Source organism: Haplochromis burtoni, unplaced genomic scaffold, assembly GCF_018398535.1.
Source record: "Haplochromis burtoni strain Fernald_Lab_line unplaced genomic scaffold, NCSU_Asbu1 Contig_25, whole genome shotgun sequence".
Lineage (NCBI taxonomy): Eukaryota > Metazoa > Chordata > Actinopteri > Cichliformes > Cichlidae > Haplochromis > Haplochromis burtoni.
This window is the reverse complement of record NW_024582386.1, coordinates 274,263-300,728: the sequence shown is the minus strand read 5'-3', so window position 1 is coordinate 300,728 and position 26,466 is coordinate 274,263. Positions and strand designations below refer to the sequence as shown.

The following is a 26,466-nucleotide window of genomic DNA, read 5'->3' as shown; positions in this document are numbered from 1 at the left end:
TTAATTTCTATTTAACTTTTCTACTTAGAGACAGTGATATATGAGCATTTCTCAACACATCTGACAAAAACCCAACACAAATTATTTATTGAAACATGGCCCTTTAGACTGATTGGCCTTTTTGCTTACAAATTCACTGTAACTTTGGATCCAACACTCGAACCGAAGCTGTAAAGAACTTCATGAATCAAACATGACATGTTTCTTTACCATAATATCAAAGCTTGCACATTTTGTGAAAGGCTGCTGCAGATGAGGCTTCAGTGTGCGAATCCTCGAAGGAACAAGCAGGAACAAGTCCATTTTCACATATATATGTGATCTAAATGTACTTATTGTGCTTGCTTGAGAGTTTGTGTTTGGTTACACAAGTGTGTGGCTGCGCAAGCGAGTGAGTGATTGTTAGCAGAAGCTCGTTAACCTCAGAAGTCATTACCACAGCCTCGAGGTTTACGGCAATTAGACAAAATAAACGGCAAACGAAAAACAAAAAAAAGGATAAATGAAAAACAAGAGGAGAGAAGAAAGTGATTACTGGAGAAAAAATTTAAGTGATTATTTTCACCAATTTGAGAAAACAATAACCCTCCCCCTCAGCTCTATCCCCCATGAGAGCGGCTAAACACAATTGCTGAAAAGAAAGTAATAATTGGAGAAAAATAGAAAGCGATCATTAGAGTTAAGAAGAAAAAAAACACATTCGTTTTGATCATTTCTAATATAGCTAATGCGAAAGAGGAAAAAAAAGGCAAATGTTGTAATTTATGAGAGACGAAAAAGGAAGTGCAGTGAATACGCATGTATGTGTGTGTGAGTCGGAGGAAAAGGGGTAGTAGTTGACATCACTGCTCCTATGTAGACTTCTTTTTTTCTCTTTTCTCAAGACGTTTTTGTTTTTACAGCTTCACTCTGGGCAGACCAGACCGTTGTACACACGTTCATGTGCACAAACACACACACCCTCGCTCGCTCTCCCTCTATCTCTCTCTCGCTCACATACACACATGCACACTCCCATACATATTCCCATACGCACAGACCCCTAAAGGGGCCTTTTTTCCACATTGGACCATATGGTGCAGACAGGCGCACGGAAACAATTCTCTAAAAACAACACACATTCTACACTTAGAAACCTACCACACACACACACACACACAGGCTCATAGATTTTCCCTCTCGCTCTCTCTCTTTCAAACACACACACATACACATGCACACACCAGACAGTTAAATCTGCTGAATGAATTGCTGCCTTGTTCAGCAGTGCACTAATGGCAAGAACCTGCTATGGCGATTACCACACACACGCACGCACACACACATACACACACTCACACACACACCGGGGCTTAGCATTAGGCATTCTAGGGCACTTATCCATTAGAGAGGTTAGTTATTTTCCTCACTCCAAACGTAGGTATTCAGCTTAATATTCCAACAGCGGTGGTTGTAAATCTGCTCGGTTAAGGAGCTGGGGCAGATCTCTCCGAAAAGCTGGATCTCCTTAGTACACCAGGATGGAGCTCGACCAATTATACAAGCTAATAAAAAGGCTGATATTTTACTTGTTTTTATTTTTATTTTACTATAAAAACCTGACAGTGAAGCCTTGAAATCTTTATTTTAAAAAAAGTTGTAATTATGATGTATTCAGTTGCGTATCCTCGTAGCTTTCTTTCTGTTTCAGTAAGTCTTGCTTACCGTTTCCATTAGCTTACTCTACTTAAAAAATCTTCCCACATATCCTCTAGGTCACAGTTTTGTTTTCTCTCACAGTCGGTAAATCCACTTTTCTGCCAGTCTCTCTAGTTCCCTTTTTCTCTCGTGTAATCAAAGACGCAGCAGGTTCTCCATTATTCTTTAAATTTGGCACTTTTCATCTTTCATTTCAGAGTCAAATTTAACAGTGTTTGTTATTGCAGTCAAATGTATCCGATGGACTCAAAGCAGCTGGAGACAAGAATGCCCAATTTTTCAGCTCCACTTTCTCAGCATTGATTTGTTAAGACTGAAAAAAGTGACTTCTGTAATGCGCGATGCCGAGAAAGAGAGCACTGAGTCATCTCACTCAGAGGGAAACTTCCTTTCATACTAATGGGGAAGAAACTGCACATAATAAAGAAACGTTTCCATAATGTAAAAGTTAGGGTTACAAACATTACTGTCACAATTATTTTCATTCTTAGTCATTTGCTATTTTATCCTGTGATTGTTTATTGCTAAGTAATACCATTAACTGCTATTAACAGCTTTGTGTTTTCAGCTGAACAGAACCAATGTCAAACCTACTTTGTCAAAAAAAAACAAGAGATTTTGCATGAAAATACTTAAAAGGCCACCCCCAAAGACACCAAAACTAAAGCAAGGCAGAGGCTGTTTAAGCATAAGGCAAGTATGTCTTGCATAAGTAATAATCAACAACGCACTGCTCGACATAAACTAGCAAATCTAGGATACCCCACGTTGTAATGTTTTTAGAAATGTCATGTTAGACCCATAAAAGTTCCTGAAAAGTTCCTGCAGCTGATTTAAACCACACCTTTACACGTCTAGTTCTCTCTAGCATTGTCACTATGAGTAAGGACTATGCGTGTGCATCAGTCTGTGTGCTCTGCAGTGATTGACAGCTGCTGTTGCCGATGCTATACATCCTTCATGAGAGCACTCTGTCTTCTGGATTAAGGAAACGAGATAATGCATCATGGACAAATGTCTTAATCTCACTTAATCTTACTTGACATTGTCCACTTTTTTTGGGGGGGGGGACAAGTGAGAGCCACTGCACAGTTGTAATTTTGTCACACAGACTTTTGTTGTAAATGACACATTAATGTTATCAGAACATAAAAAGGTGTCTGGGGTGCTTTCTTAGTCACAAAGCATCATGCTCAGATGCCATCAAGCTAGTATTAAAAAAAAGGATTTGAGGTTGAAAGTGGCTTTAGTCAGTTTATCTTTAATGACAATTTTGCTCCTGCATTGTTCCACACAACAGCGAGCAGTCCCTCACCACTTGCACTGGCATTCCAGTCAAACAAACACAGCCGTGTGCTGTGAAACTCATTGCATCGTGGTGACTGTCTGGGTTGCATTTGGCTTCAGTGAGCACCTGAAAAAACTACCGTTTGGAACTATCTGTCAGCCCCCAGCTACTCTGTTTTTATTGTTCTGGCAACTTGTTCTGCTGCTGCCAGGCACCCTGGCTCCTTTGGATGGCTGTGCTGGCTGCTAGTTTTAGCATCACCACCAGCAACTGGCCTGTCAGCTCCCAGCAACTCTGTCTTTATCGTCCTGGGTAAGGGTTCTGGTGCTGCCGGCCTGGCAGGAGTACTATCAGCAGCAGCCTGAGCTTCTGTCTTCCCCTTTGTTGTTCCTCATCAGTGGACTCTCTACAGAGTCTGTCAACAGTTGAAAATTTGATGTAATTCACAAAATCAACTCCGTATTAAAAAAACTAGTGTGGTCGTTAATTTTGTCCAAACTTCCAATACGATGTCATGTTATATAAATGAGTGGGTCAAAGCTGCTACAGAGCACTGTGGTGATAAAACATTTACAAGCGATGCCAGTAAAGACACAGCATTCCTACGACTAATACATGGGTGGAAAAAACTGAATATCAGCAACATTTGATTACAGAAAAAAATGACAGTATGCAGTATTTTGGGGGAGAAACTTCATTCAAGCTGACTTCAAACTTTCTGCAACTCCGTCAAGGCTGCAACTGCAAAGAGATTTTTCCTTCCAGACATACTGGGGCAGCACGCAGCTGTATAGTTCACCAGCATATGGATTAAATAAATACAGTCTGCACAGAGCTTGTTAACACTTGTTCACTTGGATCCAGCACAAGTTTTAGGCAAACCCAACAAAAAAACATGCACTCACATCTGTGCACACCCAGACCAAAGCGTACATGTAACTTATATGCACACAAAGAAGTATGACACACACATGCAAACATCCTTAAAGGAGTAAATGTGTAGGTAAGTATTGTGAATCCACACATAAATATATAGAGAAACTGGAGGGAACCTTTTGATAAATACTAAGTAGCATGTTAGTGATTAGCAAAAACTCCATTTACCACACTAAGGCAAGTCTGTTTGTATGTCTGAGTCCAATTTAACCAGTTTTCGAATCAGCATAAATTAACTGTACGGGAGTCTCATCTAATCACACACTTGGTTGGATATAAAAAGAATCAATTGTACATTTTAACTGAATCTTTTATCTTTTACATGCGCACTAACATCTTACGTGTATGCAACAGTTACTTGGAAGTGCTTCAGTTGAGATAGCACAACTCTCTCTCTCTCACACACACACACACACACACACACAACTGTTGGTTGGGGTCTGATCTACTTCTGGCTATGTAGTCAGTTGCTAACAAAATCTGATTAATGGATTTCAACTCAGTCTCTCCAACAAACACAGAAGCAGACTGAGAGGAAGATGAATTGGTACAAGCTTTGAAAACTAGGTTGGGTCCACTGCCTCAGCTTTGCCTAGTTACCGTTCTTAATCTGATTAATCAAATTTTTTTCCTCCTAGAAAGGCTTTGGAAAATGAGCGCACCAAGCACCGAATGCTAGTCAGGTTTTGCTGTGTGAATCTGACCCTCCAAACAATTTGGATACGAGGAGAAACAAACATGAACTGTGCCATGCGTGCCTGCATTAATGATAACATTTCTTCAAGCCTTCAACTTGTTCCAGCATCAGTTTATGTCGTAAGATATACGATATGCCATCTCGATCCAAATGTTAACCAGGCTTATAGGCCTACCCCAAATCTAGGCATAATATGCCTAGATTTGGGGGTTGCAAGCCTGCTGGCATATGGGCTGCAATGCGGTAGTATGGACAGCTCTGGGCACAGTTACATAAGCTAATGAACCATCTTAAGAGCCATTGGAGAATTTTTTGTAAACCAAATGCTACATTTATAAACTAACAGCCAATATACAGTACACTGTTGGTCGAGTTTTATCAATATATTACAGACAATGCAATCAATTCCTAAACAGCAACTATTATTGACCAACTATGTCCTGCCTTGTACTTTGATTGCTTAGAAAGCAAACTCAGAATAAACAGGTCAAAACAGCTGCACCATAAAAAGATAATTATTCAGTGTGACAATGCAATCAGGTCTGCTTTCTCAATGTAGTTACAAACAGAGTTACTGCACGCATGCAAAACAGACCATAATTGAGATAAAACAGACTTATGCAAAGAATTAACACGCATCTGTCACCCTGATCTTTGATTGATTCGGTGTCCTTTAAAGTAGTCGATCATTAACAAACTGACAAATTAAGCCATTAATAGCAATGGCACCTGGTGACACCTCCTTTATTAATCTTTGCCTGGCTAAATAATAAGTCTTAATTGGAATCTATTAGAATGAATTGTTAGTTGGGATGTCAGGGACAAAGAAAAAGACTTGTGTGCATGAGTTTGTCCATGTACGTCTTTGCGAGAAGATAAAGGTTTAATGCCCTCTCTACTTATTGATGAATGGGTATGTCTCGACGTCCTACACACACATACGCACACGGAAACACTGAAAAGGAAAAAAAAACGCGCATATGTGTGTGTATGTGTGTGGAAAACTAACAGCGGCAGAGCGCGCTGTAAAGCTGCGAGAAGATGAGATCATCACACACACTGAGCTACCTTCTGACCCATTTTGGCAACAGTCAACAGGTAGTTTACACGCGGATGTTCAAACGTTTTCTAAACCAGGCTCTGCTCTGACTTTTGCTGTTTGAGGCCGACACACACAGACAGTAAGAGGGTGACGCAAAAAGAGAGAGAAAGATCTGCTGACAGACAATGGGGAAGGAACACATCAGGAATCACCACCTCAGAGGAGCGAAACTCTTTTGTGGGCTACTATGTCACAGAAACAAAAAAAAAAGTCTTTATATGTGCACGCTGCGCTGCGTGTTGCGTGCAGGATCAAATTCAAATGGCTCTAACTCTACTCAACATTGCTCAGTTTTTTTAAAGCCTCAAGAAAAAAAAAAAAAAAAACCTGGCACATGTGACTAACATATCAAAGACTAGGAGATAACCCAACATGCACGCACACCACTGCATCTATGAGAACATTTGTATATACACATTTGAAGGCATGCAATCATGCACATGCATACACACAATTGAATAGACACACACACACACATGACCACAGCTAAAAGCATCAAGCAGCTCAAAGTAATCCGCCCTGCTGAATAACATCACCAAGCAAAGCCACCGCACCGCATAATGAAAAACATGCTAACACACACACAGATGCTCGCACACTGTGCAAAAGGACATACGCAAATTTGCATATCCATTATCATTCACTATGGTGCATGCAAAATAGCTACGTAGAAAGATATTCATAAAGATGCACCAAAAGTACAGAGACAGTCTCAAAGACACTCTGCAATAATCGTGCATTTAAAGTTAAAGGGTCATTTCACCAAAAAAGACCTGCATTTTTTAGCCTTCCAGGCTGCTTGGAGTTCACTTTAAAGAGATTTCAACAAAGCTGCTAGTACTCATATACTGAGCTATACAAATAAAGAGGATTCATACACTTCCTAAAAAATCAACTTATCTTACATAACTCAATGTATAAGAAAACTTGTTCTGGAGAGTTTTGAACGGTTGAAACAGTTCCCAATAAAAACTGTTGAGACAGCAGAAAGAGCACGAGAGTGTGTGAGAGAAAGAGAAAGGAAGCAGACGTCGAGAGCTTCAGCGTGCGTTGTGACACAGGTAAAGGAGAATACACAGCAGCTGTTTGTGCACCTTTGTTTGTGTGTCTTTGTGTGTGCTCAGCACAGCTGATGGCTGGTGAAAAATGGAAATAAATAAATTCAGAAATTTAAAGCGTGTCAGTTCTTGCAGCTTGTTAGTAACACAAAAGCCCCGATAAGGCAAAATACAGTGCGGTTAAATTACCGTATGTTAGCGTCACAATGCATACAAATGTACACGCCCACATATATACATATATACACACACATCTAGACGAGAATAATTCTCTATTTACATGGCATAATTCAACAATATGGTTGTATGTACCGTATGTGAAAAATATTTCTTGATTTGCGAGCGTTTGGATAAAGGCAGACAGTTCGGCACATACGGTATTTAAACCGAAATAAAAGAATACAGCACTGCTATAATTATAATGTATGCTACACCACAAACCACTGCAGCTTTTTGCACATGCTTACATAATAACCTCAGCTGTAAATATATGTACTTCCTGCAGTACAATAACCTGTGCAGTGCCATTACGTTCTAGGATCCATGAATGCACATAGCAAAAGGAAAAAGTAACCTTTTCAGTTCAAACACTCTGATATCTGAACAAACAGATCATGTTTTGGTGTTGTACAAAACTCAGCATTTAATTGAACAGGCACTCTTATTCATATGTTACCATCCCCTAATTGCAGGCTCACCATTAACGGTCTCTATGTAGCATGTGGGCTTCTGTAAAGCCTTGGAGATCACTGGTACTAATCGACATTGCTAGTATTTTGCTGTGGTGGTGCTGGAGTCGACGTTTGAAAGCGTATTTATGGGATCTGAAGAGCGAAATTAAAGCAGCTGTGTCAGAAACCTCTTGTTAACAGACATCCCTGGTAACAATTGCATATTTTGGAAGCAAACCAATCAAACAGTAGATCAAGTTGCTCCCTCTAAACTTTACAAAGTGTGAGGAACTAATGAGCTCTGCTAATGAGGTCTACTGAACCAGAATGCAGCAGATGCTTACTGGAAGAGCAGGTAACGTTTCGCTATGAGTAAACTGCTCCACTGCTTGATGGCAAAAACAATCTTTTAACTTTTATTTCTGCATAGGAATCATTTGAAACAGCGCAGTATTCGAGCAATATTTAAACAGTTTTCCACCCTCACTGGGTGCCACCAGGCAAACATTAAACACCACAGCGTATGGAGGAGCGATTCAAGGCAACGTGCACAGTCACTTCCTCCACAAGTGATGACTAAGAGCAGTTTTTCATAATACTTCGTTGTTCTGCGTGTACGCCATTTTATCTGCAGTCGCTTAGTAAACTACCCCCCTGTACCCGCTTTGGCTTGAGGTGGTTACATCAGACCCACAAACTGGCCGAGCTCTGAGAACGACGGATGCCTGTTAAAGCTTTTATTTTTTTATTTCTCGTGAAATTGTTTGCTTTCATAGTTTAAAGCAAGACTTGCTGTGCACACGCACACCACAAAAACACGCTGAGTTACTGCAGAAAAAGTATATTAATTTTTTTTTTCAAGGAATGAACGCTGATGCTGCAGAAAAAAGTGAATTATTGTTTTATTTCTAATGAAAAATAATTCATAAACAATTATTAGCACTTTAATTTAATGTAAAAATAAATCCCATTAACATTTGTATTAATATTGTATTAAAGATTAGTGTCTAATTAAAAAGTGTATAATATACATTTAATTATTAAATGTTACACTTGATAAACTGACTTTGTAAATATTCACGGTAGTTTTGTCAGAACATGTAGGACAGAAAGCAGCAGAATCCTGAATATCAGCAGTAAAAACGTTAAGTTTAAAGTTGTTCACTTTCCTATTGAGGGATTGAAAGTGAAAACATATATGTCCTACCTCTGCTGATCATCGGGTTATATAAACATCATGGCTGGCTCCTGGCTTTGGCATCGGTTCTGATGAAATGGCTCGATTTAACCCTACGCCGCAGCGGTCCGTCCAGCAGCGCAGTTCGGCTACTGGCCTTCTGTACTCCACAGCGTAATGGAAAGCAGAAACCAGGTGTCAGACCAGAGCTAGTATCCTTCCATTTCTTAATCAGGTCCACACAACTCCTCGCAGGTCCGTGAGCATCCGCGCTGAAATTCTTCGGCTTCTTTGACTTTTGCTTGGGAAGGTCTTCAACTGTAAGTCGCATCAGCTACTTTTAGTCCACGGCTGCTGCCCCCCCCCCCCTCGTACGCTTAACAGCTGGCCATTACAGCTTTGAGTTTGATCAAGTGTGTGTTCTGCGTAAGAGCTGTTATGCAAGCTGTCACGTTTGCTGTCCGGTCCTTTATTTTTTGTTTTGTTTTTTCGTAATTCAATTCTGGTTAAGGTCCTCAGTCATGGTTGTCAGAGTCCACTATCATCTTAACAACCTGCAAAAAGACAGAAAGACAAATACTGTTAGAAATGGGCACATGCTGCAGAAGTTAATGAAACCTATTGGAGCCAGATTTCAGACATTTTTTCCATACTTTACGTTTACGGGAAACAATTTTGCCTGGACTTTAGACGTCTACATTAAAATGGTTGATCAAAGGTGCACAATAGCCAAGAAAACATTCAGTGCCCTGCTCAGACCCCGGCCGGTTTGAGGGTTTTTTTCTTTTCTTTTCCCATATGTGACAGCTGACAATGCCTTTCACATGTGAAGTCAGTTTTGAGGTCTTTTTAAAGTCGGGGCCACGGGTAATTTACAGTACAATTTAAAAAATAAAATAATAATAATAATAAATGTGATTCTTTCACATTGAAAGCATCGTCAGCTTTCCGTGAACTAAGAAAAAAAAGTTCAATTTTCAACCAAAATCTACAATTAACAAACATGTCTGTGTTTGACAACTGTAAACTCTTTGCTTTTTTGCTTTTTCATGTCAAATTATATTTTCTTTGTACCACAGAAGGACGTGAAGCACAACAACCAGCCCGGACATTAACAGTCAGGTAAATAATGAGAAAAAACTGTGCAGGCGCAAAACTACTGGGGGAAAAAAAGGGTCACTAATAATATCCCAAGGATATAATTAACAGCAGAACCCAGCATCTCGCTGTCTTCTTCTTCAAGTATGATTTGCTCACTTTCAATTGTGATTGCTTAATGAATCACAACAAGGCCGTCATTGATGAATAACTTCCAGGAATCAATAAAATAAATGATCACATATTGGATTTCCAGCGGCTGTGCCCGCTGACGAGTCTATTTTTCTTCATTCTGTAATTCTAACTGTTACAAGTTACACTCTAGTTCTCAGTTCCCCCTTTTGTTGCCCCAACCACAAAAATAACCCCACCCTCTGTGTCAGTAACACTCCTCTCCCGCTCTCTTTTTTTTTTTCATTCTCACTCTGCCACCCTGTCTCCTTCTTTCCATCCATCTCGGCTCTCTCTACCTCGTCCCGCAAATCAAAATGTTAGTCTGTATTTATAATAAACCGTTTTCCTCCAGTCTGGCTGGTGTGTGCATGTATCTGTAGGTGCCTGCATCAACGGTGGATAAAGATTCAATACCTGTTCAGCGGTCTTGACCACTTCCACAGACAGTTCTAACTTTGTTTGGGCTATAGATAGAAAGTTAGCACACCAGAACTGGAGGCTATCATTATCTGAAAATGGATATCTGCTGTTTCGCAAGAAAAAAAAATTGCTGGCAATAAAAGCCAAGAACATTATGAGTCATTACTGAAATTATGAGTCATTTTAAAGACCCTCCCATCTTAAAACAGTGCTGTTTTTCAGGATTAAAAACAAACTTCTCAGAAAAAAACACGATAATTTCCAGGTAGGCACTTGGAAAAAAGTTGTCCATAGGTAACCTTATGAAAGTGTCTACACCACAAAAAAAACAAACAAAAACAAACAAACAAAGAACACAACAAACAAACAAAAAAAGAAGGTGAGAACTCCAGTATCACATCAAGCAGACATGCTTCCGGTTATTACATGATCGACCACATCATGTAATAACAGCGTTATAACGGAGAGGACGAATGTTCTTTTCAAAGCAGAAAAAGAGAAATCTAAGAATCAACTTATTCATTAGCAGTTCTCACAAAAGGAAAAGAAAAGAGGAAAGAAAAGTTTTCTTTATCTTAAGAGTGAGTATAGCTTTAAATATTTTTTTCCTGTGGAACTCTGACTCAGTCAGCCCCTGCTTACTCATTTTCTCAATCACTGTTTTTTGCTTCTTTGGTGTTTTTCTCTGTATTCTCTGTTTCTTTTTCTTCCTTTCATTTTTTTTAACTTCCACTATGACTTTTCTTGTTTTCTTGCATTCATTCATCTCTTTTTCTAGTATAACTTCCATTTCCCAAGCTCACGTCCATCAACTTCACGTTTTTCTCCCTCTGTCCGTTCCATGTCTCTCTCCCATCAATTCATCACTGAGCTCGCTGTCACATTAATGTGTTTCTTCTGACTGTTTTTCCAACTGTCATTGTGGCTGAGATACCCCCCACCTCCCAACCACCGCCACAGCCCCCCCATCCCTTCTGCGCTCACTCCCGCAGCCCCCCACCCCCCCATACACACACACTTTGTGAATGCGTGTGGTCCAGTCCGGCCATAGACTGTTACATTGTCCCAGACAGGTTGGACTGCGCCACTAGCCAGCAGACGAGGGGGGGATGGGGGGAGGTGGAAAGCGGGGGTTCCTAGGCAATGTTTGTTTTTCTGTTTCCAATTTGGTCCAGCCTAAGGAACTCCACACTCCGCTCTGTCTCAAACACACCATTCATGACGGCCTGACGTACATGATTACACACACATGCCCACTCGCCAGCTCTCCACTCGCTCCGAAGCACGCACACACATGCAAACAGACGCACACACGCGTTACATGCTCTCACTGCCTCCAACAGACGCACAGACTTAGTGTAAATCCACGACGACAAACATAGCACTCGAGTTCATTTGCAATCATTTTTGTCACGAAACACAAGACCCTCAATTTATCTTTGTCCTCATCTTTTATTGTTTTCTGATTTGTTATTGCTAATGCCGGCTCAAATGACATGGTGGTCAAACTAATTACACTCGTTTCTTCCTCATCTTTCGGCAATTTTTTTTCCTCTGCTGTCCCAAGGAAAATAATTGTCTTTGAAGGGCCGTTTTGATGTGTCTTGTTGCCTTTTCAGATCTTATGTAGGCAGAGTTATGCTCCATGTTTCACCAATTAGAGCACAGAGAGTACATTGTTTGATATTCAGCTCAACTCAACCGTTCCAGCTTAAATGGATTATTGTGGTCATTTTTGCTGTTAGGATTTTAAATACACTAACTAAAGATCTTTCTATGTACTAGTAAAATCGTTATCTTGGATCAATACAGACAAACTGTGCTGACAGGTAGTTATCAGTCTTTTCAGATGTCATGGAATTATCGTCCCCCTGTTTGGTTTAAGCATCAACGATGTACAAGCAGGCACTGTATGCAAATGAGGTTTACTATGATTCAGTGCTCTCCGGCCGGTTCCCTGCAGATCATACCAAAAAAGCAGTGCAAAAGCAGCAAGAGCTGCACGCAGAGCTTTGCTGTTCTATTCGCGGCATAAAACGTACTGAGTAGCAGGTGCAAAACCATAAAGCTGGATGTGGAGCTTTCCAATTTTACTGTCAGGTAAACAAAGGAAACTATTAAACTACTCTTGAGATTCTCATAATAATTTGTTTAGTGATTGCAAACAGCTTGTCAATCAAAGAAAGTTGTCTTCTTCCAAAATCGTAAATTAAATTAATATTAGGAGAAGAGACGAAGCAAGTGTTAATCAAAGCAGTCAATGCCCCAACACAGCAGATCATACAAAGTGCAGACAATCTCGTACAGTGACGAGACAATGATTGGCCTATGGAGAACATCAAATAACCTTAACCATAAGGTCCTGATGGAACAAAAAATGAACTCCATTAAGATCAGGTAAAATACAGCCAGACACTTTTGTGTTGGCATGCATGACAAAAACAATGTTCTGATGACTACGTCTAAGGTAACAAAAAGAATATTTCCATGTTCCTAACAGATCACTAAAATTCACACTGTTAAATAAAAGCAGAGCTGAAAAAGTCAATTATCTGATAAGCTGATCACCGGAGTGTGTGACCATTCAAACGTTCCAATTCCTTGGTTCCCCCTTCACTAATCTGAGAATTGATTTTTTTTTCCACAGTGAATTGAATATTTAGGTGGATTGACTAACAAATCAAGAAAAGTAACTAAAATAATAGTTAATAGATAGACAGATAGTTAATAGCTAGTTAATAGACAGATAGATAGGAACATCATCCTATCAAGCATGCACATGTTCAACCACACCAAAGAACACAATTAAAACTTCTGCTCTACATTTTGCATTGATCTGACCGTCTGCACGTCAAGCGAGCAAACACACTGTGCCAGTGCTTCTGCTCTCTTGTGAATCACACCACTAAGTGACCTTGATCAACCAGATCTTTCAGCTGCTGAGGTTAAAGCTGAGGGAGTGGCTTACCTATTCATTACTGTATGCAACACCCACAGCTTTTAGACTTTTCTCTGACACATATGCACGTGCAAGTTGCTGACATAGCACAGCTTTCCTGTGATACATAGGTTCCCCCTGAGTGGATAAATAAACAGTTGTAGGACTGATATTAGTCCACTTCTTCCTGTGGGGTTTGGAAATTAGTCTAAAACAGCATCACTGTTGCCACCAGTAACACTATTAATATAAAGAAAACTATACTTTACTACATAGTGTTACAAGTGGTTTTGAAACTGCTGAGCAAATTAATCTGCTACATCTTAGAAAACAAGAAAAGAGAAAGCCCAACTAATTACTAGTTAACTGCAGTTGAGGCTGGTAGAGGAGACAAACTTACCAACCACAGTCAAATGAGTATCCACATTGGCCTCGTGGACGGTGCTAATGTCCCGCCTTGATGTACGATAGTAGCAGGAAACCGGGAGATGCATAAATCAACAGGGGACTGTTGATTCTAACCTTGCTCTCCACAGCTAAGACTCTCATACATCAAAAATAATGGAGAACAAACTCTGCTTCAGTGGTAGTTGTAGGCGTAATGGAAGGAACTAGTAGCTGCATAAATCAACAAGTTGATTGTTGACTCTTGCCTAGCTGTCTTTTCCCCCAAAATACGGAAAACAAACTACAGCTCTGCCAGAAACGCACACGCATTACACACATGCATTCCACGAGCCTGCCGAAGTCTGCCAGACATATCTGATGATTTTAAGTACACGCACACACCCATGCATGCTTGTGTTTGTGTGTGTGTGCCTTGGTTTGGTTTGTCTGTCTGGGTAGGCTCAAACATTACATCAGTCATACACACTCACATCCACAAACTGAAACAGACAAATACACTAGATCATGCACGCACTGCGCCACATTCGCTATTCAACACTCTGTCTCTCAGGAATACACACACATGCACACAAAGACAACCACACACACACACACACACAATATTTCCACTGCTGGAGAATCGGACGTTTCCTGCAAGTGGCCGGGAGAAATGTCTGGACAAACTTAAGACGCACACACGTACACACAACGGAACATTTTCAACCCACAATGTTGACATTATATTCCTTTCCAGAGCCCTTCTATCTACAAGCTGGCCAAGTGAAGCAGCGTTTCTCCATTGAGCAGTATCGGGAAGCAAGACTGGAAGACTGTCAGTGATGTCAATCCAGGGCTGTGCTCAATTAAAAGAAAAAAAAGGGCTTTAATCAAATCTCAAAAACAAGTATAATCAACTTCTCATAATGGCTTGCTGTAATTTTTCATACGGGATAATTTTCACTGCAGCAAAAACATCTTTAATGAATCTTTTTTTCAGTGTCTCAATGAAAGATATTACTAGTGCCTTTGATATCATGCGTGTATGAGGGTGCAAAAACTGATCTCCACTGAAGGCCAAAGCATCTTTCATTTTCTTAGACTGCAGCAAGGTTACATTTTCAGTGATGCAGTGTTCATTTGCAAAGAGATAGAAAAAGTGACGTACTGCCTTAGAGTCATATCATCGCCTTACATAGCTGAGGTTAAGAATTCAGATTCAGCAAACCACATTTAAAAAGCACTTGGTAAAAATTTTAAACATACTAATAAGAGTGCCCCCCTTTTAACCATCTTTTCCTCACAACGCATTAATCAAGTCAGCTGGTCGTTATCAATTTAGTCACATTAAAGTTATCTGCATAAACTCTAGTAAACTGTTGTTATCACTGAAAAACTGCAGTTGTCCCTGGTCGTGCAATGTGTTAGAGATGGAATCGGTCTAAAGGACAATGACAAATACAAACCTATAAGCCAAATCAGCAATCAGACCAGTTCTGTTAATGTGCATGACTGCTCAAATATATTAAAAGCAAGCTAGCATTAGCTGACACAAGCTATAAATTCTGTATTGATCCCCAAAGCAAAGGTTCCTAGTTTTCCCCAAATTTTGGTAAAATTCCAGTTTGAACAAACAGACTTCACTGTTTAAAACTGACTTTATTTTGAGTGTTCTCTAAGGCATAAATTGGCTAAGCTGGCTAAGCCCCATCCCTTCCTTGCCAATGCTCTTGATCACAAAGTTGAAAAAAATTATAATTTTCTTTTACCTTATATGGAGTTTGTTTTGAAGCCTGTATTACTTGTTTATGCTGACAGCAAGATTAATGGGCTTTCCGATATAATATTAGCTAGTGCCTCTTACTGGTGGCGCTATGGTGGAGCAGAAGATTGGCACTGACATAGACACTCAGGACATAGCACAAATATATCATTGCTATAATTGTCACAGAAAATTCCACCCTTGACAAAGAAAATCACACAGGCCTACAGGACGGTTGGCAGCCCTCTGGCAACAATGTGTTGCAAGGGAAAAAGATGTATATCTCAAAGGTTAGCAAGCGGTTGTTGACAGTCGCTACTTGAAACAGGTCACAGAGTGGTACGCAGTGCTACACAAAAACCTGCTTGGGATTACTTTAGCCACTCGCATATTGTCACAGTGGCGGTAGTTTGTGTGAAAAATCCTGACATGTCTGCAAACAGTTGCTAACTAGTCTAGGAACAATGGTGCCACTGTGAAAAGTGCAACACAAAATGGAAATGGAGACCGTTTGCCTTCAAAGTAAAATCTGTGCCTTTTGAAACTCACCCGCAAATGGCAAGGCACTTTCAAAGGCAAACATTTTCCGTTAGCGTCACACTTTTTCAAGTTTCACCAATCTTTGGCAGGTTCTTGGATGAAAATTTGCAAATGACAGCTATCTGCTAGCAACCAAAGCAATCCCAAGGAGGTTTTTGGCATCACACATCACCCCAACTTCCAGGAGCCAACACCGGGAGTATACAATTTTCCCTGTCAACCGTGGGTTGCTGACTGTTTTCTAGACTGAGCTCTAACAGACTATAAAAGACAACATTTATGATGACATTATTAAGTTATGTTACCATCTGTTTTAAAGCATGAAAAATGCTACAGACAGATTATTTTAACCACAACAGGTGTGACACCAAACAGGTAACCCAAACCAGCACTAACTAGTACAGCAGGGAGGTTCATGTACAACAGGCAAACTTTTCTCATCATTTAACAGAAACTATTCAAAAGGATTTTCTCAGTGCACAAATGGCTGTACTTTCCTGTGGTGCCGATATTCGACACATCTTCAAAGATGATCTCTAATGAGTTTAAACATCATTGCAATGCTCCTAACTTCTCTCTGCTGTTCTATCACCTCCTAGTCCTCATGCTGGTGTTCTCAATTCTCTTTGCTTTCTCTATCTCCTCCATAATAATCTGTAAATCAGACACTGTCACAGTTGCCTCCTTCCTAAGTGTTATTCAGAAGGGACATTTTAAATCTCTGTAACTCCTTGCTTTATCATCTTATATTTTAAGTGAAGTTGTCAGTCCACGGTGTAAATCCACTCGACTGCAACAAGAATATATTTAGGAAACAAATCAAGAGAACTTTGTTTTATGTTAACCTTTATAACATGGCTTCAGTATTTAAGCTGATTTACGTACCTCTAAAGATAAGGTACATTTTTACTATTTTAAAAAAAAAAAATCTTTATCATAATGTAGAACAGACAAAAAAACTGGGGTGTTGGGTAATCTGACACATCAAATGGATATCAAGTATCAGAAAGAGCAAGTTTTACACAGGTGTTAACTGAAAGAATACATAGCAGCGAAGGGAGTGGCCACTTGAAGAGATTACAAATCTCTCATCGCCCAACATTCATCCTGATTTTGTAAACCTCCTCCCAAAGAAGGTAGTTCACGCATTAAACTGACATTTTTTTTTTATGTGGCACATGGGAATCTGATCATTTCACTGACTCACTGACTTTTCTAAAAGAGCAAAAGGGAGGGGCGAAAAAGAACGAAAGAGAGAGTGGAGGAGAGAGAGATTCTCACAGCTAGATGAAATCAGCCTGTAAAGAAAAGGGAGAGGACAACTTGTGTGTGAAGCACTAAAAAGCCCAAAAGCCATGTTTCAGAACAAACGCCATGCCCCCCACTGTGCTTTTCCACCCACCGCAACTCACACACATTGGCCTGAAGAAAATTTAACTGTCAGCCGTAAAGTTTTCAACCACAGTAAGTGATCTTTTGCCCCCTTTCTCGCCCCACTTTCCCCCCTTCCTCCTCCTGCCTATGCAAAACAGTCCCCATCTATCTTTCTGTTGTTCATCCTTCTTTCCTCCTTTCCATTTCTCTTCTTATTCTATCTCTATTCTATTGTTGCTGTACATATTGAGCTTCATCTCCTTCTCTATTAATGTCCATCGCAGCCTCCTTTTATTTCCTTTCCTTTCACCATCAGTGTGTCCATTCATCCATCCATCATTCTATGAGGACCAAACCACTGTCCAACACAGACAGGCAGACACCCTCGCTATCCTATTTTCCTTATAAACTCTTTCCTACCACAAAAAATGAGAAACTATCCCTTTCTCTGTCCATTCTTTATCACACCAACCCCCCACTTGCTGCATCCACACATATATCCACACACTTCTGACTGTGGGCCTCTGACACCCACCTCTTCGTCTCCCTTCACAAAAGTCTCAAAGACCCCCAGATGTGTGCCCCCTTAATTTCCATTTCAAAAAAGAACCACCTCCCTCCCTCCATCATCCATCTATCCGTGCATCCACTTCTTCAAACACACTGCAGATACTTCAAAAACACACTATTACACACAGCTTATCAATGACAAGCCTTTTTTTAAAGAAACAAAGAAAAAGAAAAAGCTGCCAATGAAAAATATCAGATCTTTGAAAGGGGAGTACAGGAATGTTGCAGATACAGACATATATGCTTATGCTGACCATCACAAATACCATTTATCCATAAGGAGAAACATGCTGACATGTAATAAATTCTCTTTGCATTTCAAATACTTGTTTGGGACCCAAAGGTGAGCCCTGAGAAAACAATCCACTTAGGTTACTTCCACAGTAAACGCAATAATCTTGCATTTGAGCACAGGTTCATCATTAGGTGACGTTAATTAAACTGATAACCTTTTTCTTCTTTAACAATACGACTTGCTATTTGCATTCACAATAACTTTTACTGAATTTTTTCTGCACTCAAGGTAACAGTATAATTTAATAGTGAAACTGCAGGCACTAAGGTTATTTCATTTTGCTGGGGGGGGTTTCATTTTTTTAGTTGTTGTTTGTTCGACGGAAACGATGAAAACTGTGTTATAGAAAGTCACTGAACTGTTTCAAGTTTTTTATATTTACAGCCAATTTATAGGTATACATTTTAAAAAAAAATTTTTAAAACAATACTTGTGCAGTACTGCAAATTTATTCATCTAATTCCCTGTTTATTTTCTACACTTCTGGTGACTCGGCACCATATTTCTGTTGCTAACTTACCAAATGCAATTGCTAAGTTCAGCTACCGCGTTCCTGTTTAGCTGCTAGTAGACTTTTCTCATCTTCGGCCTACTGAATTATGAATAGTTGCGTTATCCTGTTAAATGAATACTGTCTGTCCACATTACAGACAGGCAGGAGTGATAACACTTGTTACCTAGCTCAGAATTTCATCATTTTAATAATTAGCCACTGCCACCAGAAGCTACATTAATAATAAATTAGCAGATGGCTAATGTTGTTATCAGGCAATTGCTAATAGCTAAATAGCTAAATTTAGTATTCATTAGTATTTTTATACATTTTTTTCAAAATTCTATTCAGTACTTACATTGACTATGGTACTTACAGTCAAAAAAAAATACTGTTACATTTTTAGAATTTTAGAATTTTGGTATCAATAAAGAGTGCTAACTATCCATTCCATTACTATCCAAAATAGTAATAGCTGGTACCAATCCCTATTGCATGATACACGATACCCAATTTTACATCAGCCCGAAATGCAAAATCCCTTTAAAACAATATTATTCTTAGATCACATCATTTAAAGCCATTAACCACAAAGCATGTTCAATGGCTATATCTAACCATTAACCATTCAACATTGTCAAACAGCCACAAGACAACCCTGCTACCCCACAGATATACAATTCCAAATGGAGGGAGGGAGTACCTCAGCCAAAAGGTTGTGGCTTGGTGCCCAAAGTCAAGTGTTTCATTTTAACTCAAACAATTTACTGCATTAAATTTCATACATTTAAAAAGTCCTTGTACCAGAACAAGCTACAACACCTTCAAATGTGCTGATTAAGCACTCTTCACTGCTGGGAGAGAAGATTAGTCCCTGCCTTTTCAACGTTTATGTGGCTTGAAGAGAAGCCCTGAGGGCATCTGCTCTAACTGTCTGCAGGGGTGTACCCTCTAAAGCCCAAAGCTGCTATCGCACAATTACTTTACAATATCAAAAACCAAGCCCAGCACCATCCTGCAGAGAACAGGTGAGGCAGTTAGCTATGTCTAACTTCATTTTTCTGCTTCTTTCAGAAATGTCAAGCCAGACCAGAAGCAAGTTGAAAGGGTGTCATATCTCCCTGTGCTTCTTGCTGCCTTCTGTTATAGGGCAACCAGCCAGGGATACATGAATAAAATAACACATCAGGCCAGGCTAGACTGGCCCTTTATGAAATACAGTTACAGCAGAATTACAGTTCAACTCCTAATCCATATTCCCTCATCTTTATTTTCTACAGACTAAATAGTCCACACGGCCACAGGCAGAAGAAAAGAACGAGAAAAAATAAATCAGGAGAAGCAACGTGTGGCTATGTGCTTTAATGAAAAAAACAATGTTAGTCGCTTAAATCATAGTTTTAATTTGACGGGACGCCATAAAAAGTCTGCCCCTTCTAACACACAACCACACAGAGAAAAGCGCACAGTGAGAGACACACGCATACATGCACCAGAGTGAGGACAAAGACTACTTTGAAAAGTTACTCAGCCACCAGATGTTTTAGTCTGATCCCAGACTACAATACTAATGGGGCTGTACGCACATGTGTGTGTGTGTGTGTGTGTGTGTGTGTGTGTGTGTGTGTGTGTGTGTGTGTGTGTGTGTGTGCAGAGAGCAGAGGGGAGAGAGACAAGCCGATAGTTTTAAGACAGTAAAAGTAAAGTTTGTTCCTCAGCAGGTCTATAGTAGTAACAAGGACATGCAAACACTTTCAAGGTAAACAAACTGCTTGGCTGCAGATAATCACAGAAGAGAAACTACAGATTCACGTATAACAAAATGGCAATTTTTATATTGGACAGACTTGAAACTGTAAGCATATGTCAATGCAATGAGAGCTTAAGAGTATATCACACATACAATTACACCCATCCATAAAATAAACAGGCATTAGGCAGCAGTACTGTTGTATGACTGCAAGACAAGCACTGGATCGAGCGTCAAACGCTGCCACAGAAAAGTGTGCCTCATCAAACCTCAAAAGAATCACGATTGCGAATGAGAGAGCGCACAAGAGCAAACAAATGTCAGCTGAAGTGAAAGTTAAACGCAATCTTCAAGCAAGTAAATTAAGTGTTTTGACAGTGATTACAGGATGATTGGGCACACATGACACTAACAGTCCTTCTTGTCTTGCATTACAGTAAAAATAGGAGGCAGAGATTTGGAGATAATGAAACAGAAAGAGGCACTTCAAGAGCTAAGAAATCTAAGCTCTGCGTACATGTTGTGCAGGTTCTTGATTTGACTGTTGACAGAGCAGACAGTTAACCTTCAGTGTAGAAATAAACAATCAGTGAGTCAATTCAATCATAGCCATGCAGCGAATGACATAGATCTGACCTCAAGAGGAGAAGATAAGCGCCAGTGGGCTCCTACAATAACTGATAGCTATCTATCAACAACGCTGAACTGTCTGGAGATGAATGTTTATTGATACTGCAGGCCAAGCATGCGAAGATGTGCAAAGATATGCTGCAGGAACGGATGCCATATTAAAACTATATAGTGAACAGTAAACAGTCAACAACCACATCAAAAATACTGTAGTTATCACGCAGAAAATTATCTGTCGAATTAGCCCAGATTGTACTAAACTAAAAACTGATGAGACATGAAATACAGTTATTGTAACACAAATGTGCCGCCCACTTTAGAACTTGTTAACAGAAAGCAAATCTCCAACCCTGAACACTGGAAAAAGCTTGATCTTACAATTTCTTACTACAAAACAGGTGATTTTGTTCTTATTTACAGCCATGAAAAAATATATAGAATGACTTTCTCATTCACAATCAATCTTTCCTCCCTTCGGAGCAAGATAACTCATTTCCAAGCAGCTTCCTTGATTTAAAAAAAAAAGACACTTCTTCTACTTGAGAAAAGTCTCACTGAATTACGCATACAGTACTTGAGAAAAATGGTGCAGTACCCTCCATCTGCGTGTTGCACAGCCGCTTCAGCTTCAACACAAAGAAGCTTACAACATAAATCACATTCAGATTCCTGCCACTTATGCCACTGTCACAATTTCCATAGTTAATTTTCGCTGTCTGCCTGCTGGGTGCTGTGTGAAAACGGCAAGAAATTACAGACGGGGCCATGCTCGTTACTTAAGACCGTTAAGAAAAACAGTAAAGAAACGCACTCGTAATGTTGTATTTGTGATGTTTGCAACTGAAGTTTGCAACGATCAAAATCATCCAGCAAAGTAAGTCTAAATGCAGACAACATGTACTTACTTTTTGAAATTAAATTGATGTTTACATTTAAATCAGTGTATTACAGTATGGATGTCTCTACTTATACACATACATTCTGTCCCTTATACAATGGTGACTGTTTGAGGTATACTTAACTTTACATTTTTATACAGAAATTAAGGATTTTATAGAAATGCACTACTTTACGTGAAGCATGTGAGTTTCCACATTTTAAGTGATTAGACCGTATCTTCTCTTCCTGATCTCTCTGTTAGTGTCAAGATACAGACTAGCAGCAAAGCTTTACATAATGTGTCCTCTAATATGTGCATACAATGAGATAAACCTAAAAACACCTACAAACGCCTCAACCTGCATGTTTCCTGTGATGGATCGTCTCGCTCTTGACCCTATGTCAAATCGGCCCGGGTTGCTTTTTCACATTGCGCGCTAATAAATCAAGTTAGCAAAAGAAAATGACGAATGTAAATGAAATGCAATGACAGCAGCAAGTATCGTAGAGCCACTACAGTAAGAGCCAAGGAGAAACTGGTTTTGCAAGGGACATCTCACTGATGATTCACTGCAATTACAACTTTTATTCTTTGTTGATTGCAACAGGTAATTGTCACCTTTCACCCTTTCTGGACTTTTATGCAACTTTCACATGTGAAACTATTTGGTTGCTTTCTCAAGGAAACTACAAAAATCTACCATATTAACTTTTAACACAAGAGTGTACATAGCTTGATGGAATATGCAAGTCCCAATAAAAGACATTTTGCTCCTATCTTGTTTTGCAGAGTTATCAAAGGTCTTTGAGGGACCAAGATTTAAAACACATTAAGGTCTTTTTCATTCAAGTAAACCTGATCAGACTTCCAGGCTCTTTACTTATTCTCCAGAGCATCACTGACAGCTGTTTATAGGCTACATATGGCTGTCAACTTTTTTTTTCTTCAAACCAATGGGAGCGCCTGCTGTAAACCTCGAGAAAAGATAGAAGTCGAGGCAGCATTTTCAAGCCACACAATGACTGTCTGTATGAGTAAAGCATAAGGTCAAATCTCTCCAACATCTGAAATGTTCAACAACTTTTGTGGAATAAAATTAACAATGTTCCATACTTGATGTACATATTTTATAGAGCAGCATGTGAGCTCTTTGTTTTTTTAACTTGGAACTTGTTTAGAACTTCATTTATCAAAGGGTTGGATCAAATGTTCCACAGCGTTTTGCACAACTTTGACGCTCAAATGAAATGTGATTGATATCTGAACGCACGGGTGTATGGGAGGCATCAGTGTGATACTGCTGAGTCAAAGCAGGCAGGGCTCACCACTCACTCAACCTGTAGGTTTCATTTACCAACTGCCCTGACACAACTAACAAGCCAAAGATGGGTTTCGTAATTAAAGTCTGATCATGGGAAAGACAGATTTAGAACAACTGCTGTCTACGGCACAGTTGAGACATTTAAGTGATGCACGGGAATTCGCATGGTGTCGGTGAGTTTAAAAGTTACGCGTCTTTTGGAAACAGGAAAGCCTTTATAACCACAGGGCTGTACTGCTGCTTTGTCACTACTTTCGGCGGGTACACGTCTTAATCCTCTGCCCCACCACTTCATCAGTCTTTACAGTAACGTGGCAGAAGGATTTTTATTATCTTAGATCAAAGGAGGGCAAAAATGCCCCATATTTAGGATTTGTATCCCCCCTCTGCCCCACCCCCAAATAAATCTAAATACTAAGAGAGAAAAAAGAATCATTTCACCCTAAACCAAGACCATGTGCTCGTTATCTGAAGCAGGCGGTCTAAAAAGACAGACTTAAAAGTCTAAAATAGACCAAAGACATTAGAGACAAAGTCAAGCCTAAACAAGACTGCAGTAACCACAGACAGAGTGGGGATGACATTTTGGGCATTTAGCAGACACTCTTTTCCAGACTGACTTCCAGTAAATGCAACGAGAGAATAAGCTCAAATCCCTGTATAACCAATGCTGCAAGCACTGAATATAAGCAATAATAGACCCAAAATATGCACACAGAGTAAAATAATTTAAAAACAATTGTGTCCTGAGGATATGAGCAAAACAGAAGACTTGTTAATAAAAAAAACAAAACAAAAAAAATGTGCTAGCTAGAGAACTCTGAGCCAAAGAGCCAGAAGCCTTACAGAAAGCCTTGTTTTTCTTTAAGTAAACTATCAGTGACAAATGGATGTTTCCTTTAAATGAACTGCAGGCAGGCTCGAGATGAATAACGACTGAATCTCTAATAGATGCTATCTTTTCCTGCTATTGGAAACAGTGAGTGTTGGGAGTAGTTCAACATTTGCCATAAAGTATTTAAGAAAGAGTTTCCTTATTTTTTTAAACTTTGCAAAAAGTGAAAGAAAAAGTGTTCTCACAGACTGATTCGTAGTGGTCAACAGGTCAACATCTATTTTTTAAACTATTCAATATTAAAACAAAACTACAATTACAATTACAAATTACTACAATCAGCTCTTTGTTAGTTATGATGTACAGTTTAACAAAATGCCGCAAAAGCTCGGAGAAAGGACGCACATCAGTCCGGACCAGAAGGAGAGAGACAGCAACAACGGATTAGAGGTCAAATTATTACACTGCATTCCCTTTAGTAGTGTTAGACCTCAGCGTTAGGCAAACATACTTTACTTCCCCCCGAAAAGCTTTTACTGTAGAGGAGAAACAGCGGGGGCTTCGCTGAAAGTTTTACAAACTTGCATCAATCCTGTTAACGTTTTTTAGGGTAGGCAAGATTGTCGATTTTACTTTGGAAAATTCACAGCCGCGTCAGGTTTGTACAGCTTCCCTGGATCAACAAAATCAATCACACGTCTACCAGTTTAATCACTACTTCAAAAAAACCCACTTGCTCTAAGTTAAAGTCTCCCTTTACACTCCATTTCGCACTGGCCTTTTTTCCCCCCATGTAATGCGGCACCGCTTTGAAACGACCAAAGACAAATGCATGGCAGCCCACAAAATCACTACAGTTGTTCCTCATGTCTTACAGAACATCAAACCATCAATAAAACACAGGAGATACATTCCAGCTAGTTGAACAGGACATTTCTGACTTCCCTCGCTCCATGTGTGCTCTCTCTCTCTCCCTCTCTCTCCCCGTCTCTACAAACTTTCTCTGTTGCGAGTTCCACCACAGAGAGACTTCACATATTGCAGCCATATGAGCGAAGCCACGGCTGTCTCCACAGCACATACAGACGCACAGGAAAAAGTGCTGCGCTGTCTCCCGCTCTGTCTCACACACACACGGGAATGAGTTTTACAAGCAGGGGGGGTTCTCTTTAGGAAGTTCTCAACTGTTTTGACATTTAATAGCGGCTATGAACAAAGCTGTATGATACAATAATATCCAGTGTCTGGAGAGCGGAAAATGTTTTAACGTTACGGAGCTGGATTGACACATCGGCGGATAAAGTGTTTTAACTAATTTTACAGAACATTGGTTGAAGTTATAAAAAGTTTGACAGGGACTCATTACATGCACGATGTCTTCGGTTATAGGAACACGTTTTTTGTTTTTCTTTTTTGGTGAGGGGGGGGGTTGGACTGTCTGCAGCGACTATACCCAAAGCTGAAGTGTAGCGGATCTAAAGCAAAAAAGATATAGTGACACAATATGGCATAAAAATGTTACCTTCATCTTTAAAAAAGATTTAAAGTAGAATTTCTTTTCTGATAAAAATCACTTCATCCAAGTTTATTTATGTGCTGTGATAAAACTAACTGAATCGTCCCATTCAGACTTTTTCACAATAATAAAGAGCAGAAGACAAACTTGATTGCGCATACTGGAATTTGTGGAACTGTTAAAAAAAACACCAATGTTATGCATGCATGCATTGGAAAGCAGATGTGAAAGCACTGCTAGAAAATGTTACCCATGAAGCTGATTAAATCACATTAATGTACTTTTTTTCCCCCCAAAGTAAAAATAATCTGTCATAATCCCACATCTTACAGAATACGTGTGACTTACGATGCTGCCAATCGCTCGTGCATGAAGGAACGGCTTTTCTGCTGAAGAAGTCCAAACAAATGCTCAATATTTGAAGTTTCAGAATCAGCCGTGTGTCAGACTGCTGCGGCAAATGCAAACTAAACCTTAAAAGTTTCACAAGTTGTATTATTTTACTTTTTTCCCCCTCAAACGGTCCACACAGTTTTGAGTTGAAGGGAAACGACTGTGAAACTTTTCCACCGTGTCGTGGCCAAGAAGTTGGGCATTTAAGATACAAATAAAAACTCAAGATATCAACTTGAAATTGCTTCTTAAAGTCTTTACAGTGGCTTTTAAGCATTTTCTGCTTAACGCTGAAATGCCATGGAGCTACATTTAAAGGGCTGTGGGACAATTTTGAAAGGGCCCAATGAATAAATTAATTGCTTCATAAAAAAACAAAGTGTAACCTCAGACAGCTGTGAACAAGTGTCACAGTTAAGTCTCAGGGTCTTGCTTTTCTTTAAGGAAAAAGAAGTGGGGGGGGGGG

The 26,466-nt window shown here is 39.7% G+C and overlaps 1 protein-coding gene across 3 annotated transcripts in view; it reads right to left on the bottom strand.

Annotated features, from left to right (window-relative positions):
- Nucleotides 1-26,466, bottom strand: part of trps1 (trichorhinophalangeal syndrome I) — a 114,579-nt gene that overhangs the window by 86,130 nt on the left and 1,983 nt on the right. For all 3 annotated transcript variants that reach the window (XM_005917580.2, XM_005917581.3, XM_005917579.3), the window contains exon 2: nt 8,658-9,181. In XM_005917580.2, coding sequence (XP_005917642.1) covers nt 8,658-8,670 — 13 coding nt within the window. In that variant the 5' untranslated portion in view covers nt 8,671-9,181. The remainder of the gene's footprint in view (nt 1-8,657; nt 9,182-26,466) is intronic.